Genomic DNA, 7009 nt, shown 5'->3' with positions numbered 1-7009 from the left:
TTTTGTGTTTGTATTTTGTGTCATTTTTGTTTTGTTTAGGAGGAACTGGGCACACCAGATTTTATGGTGTGGTTTGGTTATGCCAGTGCCATATAAGCAGAGTTCTATTTTTTTGTATTTCAATATATGTTATTAAAATAATATACACCACTGCTTTTTTTCCCAGTCACTTTGGTTTATTTAACCCTGTTTTCACTTAAACATAAAAGTGCTATTTTTCTAGCATTCCTTAAAACTTGTCTAGCAAAGGTAACTGCAAAATCATTATTTATTTCTGCCACTTTTCTCTGCCAAATGTGAATGACAGTGCTGTGGTTGGTTCTGTTCCTTTTCTGGGGTCTGTAAAAGTCCACACCTAATTTGTGGGAAGAAAAACATGGTTTTCTTTTTAAGATTTTTTTTTTTCTTGCTATCAGCATGTGAGCGCTGCTTTTGAATGATTCAGCCTGGATCCACTTCCATCAACAGTTAAGATGAAGTATATGTTTTTTTAGATGAGCAACAACCAGCACTCCTGGTAAGATGTGGAAGAATATTTGGGAGGGGAGGGGTGTCTGTAAGTGCTCTTACAGTGCTGGTAATTTTTTGTCTGATCCAGGGAGAGGGTTCCCTTTCACAGATGCACATCTCCTAAAATTATCTGGGGAGAGAATAAAAGTGCAGATTCTAATCTCTCAGAGCAGAAAGTAATTGCAGCATTTTAAATTCTGAAAACGTGATTCAGCGGAAGTACAATACAGCATGGATGTACAAAATCTGCCCCTCTGACATTTCTCTAGCTTCAGAAGTGAATCTGCATCTTTTAAAAATCAGGCCCTTCCTGCTGCTGTACTTCTCTTTGTTTCAGCTTTACTGCTGTTGATAAGTAGTAAACTGTTGGTGTCCTTCCTGGTGGGAAGTTCATTTGAATCCTCTTCATAGAGTCAAAAACATGACTCACAAATGTGGCTCGTGGGCAGACCCTTGTACTGGAACATCAGACCCCTCTGCTGAACTCAGGTTCAGGCTTGAGAGACAGTCTAGAGAGTCCTGTCTACCCTGCCTCACCTTGGGGACATAGAGACAGAGAGTGTCCCCACCCACTGTTCTCACACATGGCCTCAGGTCTGTACCAGTGTTGAAAGCAGCTGAACTGAGACCGGAGGAGGATGTTAAAAATGTGGTGGAAGTAACTCGGATGCTAAACAGCTTCTCATCGAGTGAGCACTACCCTGCGATGGCAAAATGGCTTTTTGTGTTAGGTGTTAGGACAAGATGCTGTCCCTTGTATGTCTGGCTCTGCCTGAGTGTCCCTCTGCACAGCTTGGGGGAGGCTGGTGAGAATAGCAAGATGGTCCCTGTCCAAAGATGTCATTTTGTGCGTGAAATCATTATAAAATGTGGAACAAGGTGAATCCAGTGCCATCTGAGAGCATCTTTGCTGTGAATGTGTCACTATTGATGCTGCAGGCCAGGAAGGTCCAACTCACAGATATTGCTGAGATGGATGGCAGGTGCAGACTGAAAAGGCAGAAGCACAGGCTTTGGGGAGGTTGTCCTGGGTTAAGTTGAGGCTTTGCAAGGGCTCACCACTGGAAGCCCCTGGATGACCCTGGTAGCAGCAGTCACATCCTGCAGAGGGGCCTTCTCACCAGTTCCTTTGTCCTGGCAGGTACACCTGGCAGTCTGGGCGGCCAGGTGAAACACGGCACTGGTGACAATTGTGGGATGTCTGGCCAGTCACAGTGACACCAGGGAGGAGATGAGGGGTCAATGCCCAACAAGAAACCCAGGGGCATGAGCTGTAGCAGTGCTTCAGGCTGGATCCCCCAGCCTTCCTCTCTCAGTGCAGAGCAGCCTGGCACAAAAGGACACATTTTTCACAGAGGCCAAACCAACATTTTATTCCTGTTATTTTCACACACTCAGGAGGCTGTGCTTGGTCTGTGGTGACACTAGGCCAATCCCCCATCCCTTCTGACTGAGCCTGGACACCTTGTCAAGGCATATCCCAGGCCCAGGAGCTGACCCTAGCGTAGGAGCCTCATACACTGTTGCTTCCAGTTCTGCAGGCTGCTAAAAGCAGGATTGATCAACAAGAGAAAAGACTGAGCTGTCAGATGGTTATGCTTTTAGATTGTTATACTTTGCCTTGCAAGCCAAGGGTGTCTCAATGTCCCAAGAAATGGGTGGGCTCTACTGAGCACCTGTGAGAGGACAGGAGCTGGGTTTCCTGCGTTAATGTCATGCATAGAGCCCACAGGAATCGCGTTAATGTCATGCATAGAGCCCACAGGAATCACTGGGAGTCTTCCCGTTCAAGCCAGTGGACTCAGCAGCAAGTTTCCATAACAAGCCCCTCTGCATCACCTCCTCCTTAATTTCCCTTTTTCCTTTGCACGCAAGCTTGGATAACAGCATCCCTCTCCTTCTAGCCCCATGCACATTCCTGACTTAAAACAGCAGGGAAGGAGCTTGAGGCAAGGCACTCGCTCACTGCATCCAGCCCAGTGGGCACTAGCCGATAGCCCTTCCTGAGCCACACAGGTGTTTCTTGTTCACAAAGCCACAGCACTTTTAATAAGCTGCTTAAGTCTAGCACAAGCTGAACTCTAAGGTGTCTATAATCACACCCATTCCTTTTCCTGGAGGAGCAATGCTGCCTTTCGTCTCTCCAGCATGAGCAGAAGGGGCTCACCTGCTTCCCACCAGTTCACTCATGCTCAAAGAACTCATGGCAAGCAGCAGTGACCATTGCAATGAAGGCCACAAACTCCTGGAAGTCGCACTCTGCATCCCCGTCGCAGTCCAGTGCCTCCATGACTTTGTCGACAGTCTCCTGGTCTTTGATTTCCTGAAGGGATAGAAACAGGCAGCCAAAGCTGGGGAGGACCACAGCAAGGCCCAGACAGTAACATGTCCCCATTTCTCAAATGTTCTCACGGCTGAAACTCTGTTCAGATATATCCCAAATATCTTGTGGCTGTTCCCAGTCTGTGGTGGGGCACTGTCCTGTGCCCCTGGCAATCGCAGCCGCAGCTGTGCTGCTGGGGAGGGACATCTTGAGCCCCTTGAAGCAAGGCTGTCCCCCTGTGCCAGGGAAGGTAATTTCCCTAGTATCCAACCCACACCCCAGTCTGCCATACAGGCTGTTGCCCTCATCCTGCTGTTCTGTAGAGCTGGAGCAAAGGATTTAATGCTCTGCTATGTAAATAAACCCCTTCGCCTGCACTGGCTTCCCGTGGGAGACAGAATTAATGGAGTGCAGTGTCTGCTCGATGCCCCCCGAGCCCAACCAAGCTGCGCGGAGGGCAGTACTTACACCGAGGAAGTGGGTCAGCTCGTTGTTGATGAGCTCCTTCAGTTCCGATTTCTTCAGCTTGTGCTTGTCTCCCTCCTTCCCGGAGTACTGGTGGAAGACATCGATGATGACGATCATCGCCTTCTCCAGCTCAGACATGGTTGTGGCGTGGCCCTGAGGTCAGAGGGAACGTGGGAACGCCAGCCTGGGCAAGCTCCAGCAATTCTTATTGCTTTGGAAGCACGGCCACCCCGGGGCACCGCCCATCCATCGGCAAGGTCGGACCCGCGCTCAAGGCGTTCTGCTGGGAAGCTCTGGCAGCAGCTCTGGCTTCAAGGGGAACGTCCCGAGAGACCATTACTCTGCTGCCAGGGGCTCTCGAAGACAGTAGGGCCACAAGACGAGGAGAGGGGCAGGCATGGGGGCAGCTCCGGAGCTTCAGAAAGGTTTTGCTGTCCCTGCTGTCACAGGTCCCCTCACCTATGCCTTTGCCTGCAGACCTGTCTCCAGCCCAGCAGTCAGGGGAACCGGGTAGGAACCAGTTTCGATGAGTGCCAGCAGGTCAAAATCAACACCTCTCGAACCTTCCTCTCCCGCACTTGATCTGGAGACCCCCTTGGGAATGATAATAATTCAGATTGCAGCGTTCCCTGCAGACTTCACAAATGGACAAACCAAAGAGTCTCTGATCAAATAGGGAGAGCTGCCAACCCACCTTTCCAAAACCTGGGAAAATAAAAAAGGCTTATTGCCTGGCACTCGGTTCGTTCATATCCCACAGGTAAATATCTCCTGCCCTGCGACCTGGCTCCTGTTTCTCCACCACCAGCTGAATCTGATCCCACAGCTGATGTCCTCCCCCACTCAGCCGTCAGTGTCCGAAATGAAAGACTGTTCCCAGACAAGGTAGGAAATATCCTAGAGCCCTTTGCATGCTCCTGCCCTGCCTGCTTCCCGTCCGCAAGGCTGAGGAGTGCTCCAGCTCTCCTCGGGCTCCGCAGAGGTGATGTGGAGCGGCGATACTACCCTGATAGTGTCCCCCCCCAAGGCGGGGACAGCCTGCCCGGCATCCCCCGGCCCCTCTCACCTCCCTGCTGCCGGCGGGGCTGTGGCACAACGATGCGGCGTGGCCAGGCACCCCGGCGACCCGCCGGCTTCTTATGCCTGCGCCGGGGAGCCGGGGAGGCAGCGGTAGCTGGGGCGGGGTGTCCGAGCTGGGCGCTGTGCCTGCACCGCAGCGCTGTTCGCGGGGACTAGACCCGCCGCCACGTGGGAGCGCCCTTGTGAGAGGAAAACACCGCCTACTTTACTTGTTTTCTGAAGATGGTAAGGGGACACAGTTGCAGTCAAGCGGTTTTTATAGGTGACACATACGTAGTGATATAGCCCGTTTCAAAATGTATTGCAGTAAACTGATTTTTTTTTTTTTTGTAAACAAGCACTTGAAGATTATCCCTAGAGCCAGCTGTTACACATTACAAATAAATCTATTATGGTGCCATTTATTTGTTCATATTTTTCAAAGATAGAATGCCTACTCACTGTTCATTAGATGGGTCCTTCAATGCATAGAATGTTCTGTGAATCAAGCTTGCAATTCAAAGACGTGCTTTCTTTAAAGCTGCTGTTCTGCTCTGAACAGTGAGTATGCAAAAATAGCAATTCCTTGTGTGCCTGATCTTTTCACTATGTTTACCCCAGATCATTGGGAGCATACTATTGATATTGAATACACCTTTTCACCTTTCTACTGTTTTAAGATTGTAGAGTCAGACCAGACAGGGAACATAAGGTTATTTCAATTCACTCAGCTTCACCAAACATACCACCAACAAAATGGTTTATCAAACTGAAACCACTGCTGCTTGTGCAAAACCATTTAAACCATGGGAGTGAGTGAGTGAAAGCATCAATGAGAATACGTTTTGCAGTCAGTGTGAGCATAAGCCTTATACTTTTCTGTGTGTATTGTTCAAGAAATGTTGAAATGTTCAAGAAATATCCACCTAACACCAAAGACAAGTGAAACTGCAAATATCTTGAACCAATTCTGACAGGGGAAGTATAAATCAACATGCAAAACTCAGAAAAAGATGAGTTATTGTTTGTATACGATTCACACTACAAAAAAATACTTTATTTTTAGAAACTTTGAAAAGTTACCTCAAAATTAAATTCTTTATTTACTTTTAAATGGGATCTTGATACAAAACTTGTTCACAAGTCCCATGCCAGCCCCAGCAGCCACTATGAACTGGCATTAAATGCACTTGTATCTAAACCCTGTTGCTGGACAGACATATTCCCTGGCAGTGTCTGTGTTCCCCAAATCTACTGATACAACACTGACCATGTTACTTTAAAAACTTTTTCACATACATGGTGTCAAAGAAACCCATCTACATTGATCATTTCCTTACATCAGCTCATGAAAGCTTTTGTAATAGGCTCAAACACTGGTTTGGGGAAGAATAATTTCCCCAGCATTAAGGTTGAGTATGTCGACTCTAAGTATTTACCTGACCACTGAAATTCTTGCATTTAGGGCATTGCAAACTACACTAGTTATCTGTGCCCTGGTGAGACTAGCAGGGATGCTTTTAGGTAGTGGTGTTTCTAGTGTGGAGGTAGTTTGTCAGCAATTTTGCACTATTTGATTTTTTCCAAGAGTATTTGCATTCCTATCAGAGCTGGATATAAATAGGGTTCTCTGTCAGCAGTAAAGAGACAGAATTTTTCTGTTGATAGCAATTTGATCTGGTAGATGTCTAGCTCAGTCCTTAGCCAAGAAATGCATTAAAGCAAACCTTTTCTAATCAGAGACAAGGTCCTAGCTCATCTCCTTAAACCATTTTCTGATGTTGTTCGGGAAACTGACCTTTCCTTAAAATGGGACAGAAAAATTAGCATTTGACAGATCAAAACTTGAACAGTCTTGAAATTCTCTTTCCTGATGATTCTTGCTGCCCATTTCACCCCAAATCATTCTGACTTCTGTATTTTACAGGTGATGATCTGGAATGATGTGCTGATAGGATGGGAAGAAGCATCAGGATCAGGTGTGAACACCAGAAACCTTGACCCTCTCCTACCTCTGCTAATGAGCAACTCCAAGCGACTTTCCTGATCCTTGTCCAGGCTCATATCCTCTCAAAGACTGCTCTCTTGGCCTGGATCATCCCTAACCCAGCCTATGACTGTCCAGGAGGTCTGGATATGGGTGTAGGGCTGTGAGATGGCTGTGCTTTCAGTGCTGCCCAAAAGGCTGCTTCTGTTATTTTAAAACTCACATTCTGATCTTCGAACAGGAGAGTGCAACCTTGGGGCTCCTTTCCTCAGGGTCAGAGCTTCCTTGCCAGAGCTTTGGGCTGATGTGTTTAAAGAAGCAAGGGGGTTTTACAGTGCCCAAGGCTGAGCAAAACACTTCAACCCTCTGCCTGTCTCCCTCACAATGTGGGCTCTTCATACCAGGCTCGGGGAGAAAAACCAGCCTATTCCTTTGTCTCTCTGGTGTGTGTGGCACCAGGCTCTGCCAGACCACAAGACAAAGGCCAGCAGTCATTGAACCAGGAGAAAAAAGTAATGAAAGCAGAGGAATTTGTGTGGGAGGGTAAAGAAACTGCCTCTGCCTCTGCAGGGCTGCACTCACAGTCCCAGCACACAGAGCAGCTTTGCAGGGAGCATGTTGGGGAAGATGAAACAGGAAAGCCTTATAAATATGATTGCCTG

General features: G+C 47.8%; 1 protein-coding gene and 1 long non-coding RNA gene across 4 annotated transcripts; one reads left to right on the top strand and one right to left on the bottom strand.

The window, feature by feature from the left end:
- On the bottom strand, nucleotides 1-4538 carry S100B (S100 calcium binding protein B). 3 transcript variants are annotated; one of them, XM_042021136.1, is made up of 3 exons: nucleotides 3302-3565; nucleotides 2678-2833; nucleotides 1-1837 (listed from the first exon to the last, which is right to left on the bottom strand). In XM_042021136.1, exons 1-2 carry the CDS (start codon nucleotides 3437-3439, stop codon nucleotides 2693-2695), a joined length of 279 nt encoding a protein of 92 aa, XP_041877070.1. In that variant the 5' UTR covers nucleotides 3440-3565; the 3' UTR covers nucleotides 1-1837; nucleotides 2678-2692. The 3 variants fall into 3 exon arrangements, with proteins under 3 accessions (XP_041877070.1, XP_041877068.1, XP_041877069.1); XM_042021134.1 differs by lacking the exon at nucleotides 1-1837 and adding an exon at nucleotides 4368-4538 and having other exon boundaries at nucleotides 2256-2833; nucleotides 3302-3454; XM_042021135.1 differs by lacking the exon at nucleotides 1-1837 and adding an exon at nucleotides 3761-3852 and having other exon boundaries at nucleotides 2256-2833; nucleotides 3302-3454.
- Nucleotides 3937-6375, top strand: LOC121661216. Its single transcript, XR_006014881.1, has 2 exons — nucleotides 3937-4186; nucleotides 6288-6375. It is a non-coding gene; the product is annotated as an uncharacterized LOC121661216 (long non-coding RNA).
- The last annotated feature ends 634 nt before the right edge of the window (nucleotides 6376-7009 follow it).

The sequence above is a fragment of the Corvus kubaryi genome, unplaced genomic scaffold (genome assembly GCF_017639235.1).
Source record: "Corvus kubaryi isolate FWS band 111438036 unplaced genomic scaffold, C.kubaryi_AGA036_p1.0 37126, whole genome shotgun sequence".
NCBI lineage: Eukaryota > Metazoa > Chordata > Aves > Passeriformes > Corvidae > Corvus > Corvus kubaryi.
The sequence above is the reverse complement of the archived record's forward strand: the minus strand, read 5'-3'. Positions and strand labels throughout refer to the sequence as shown.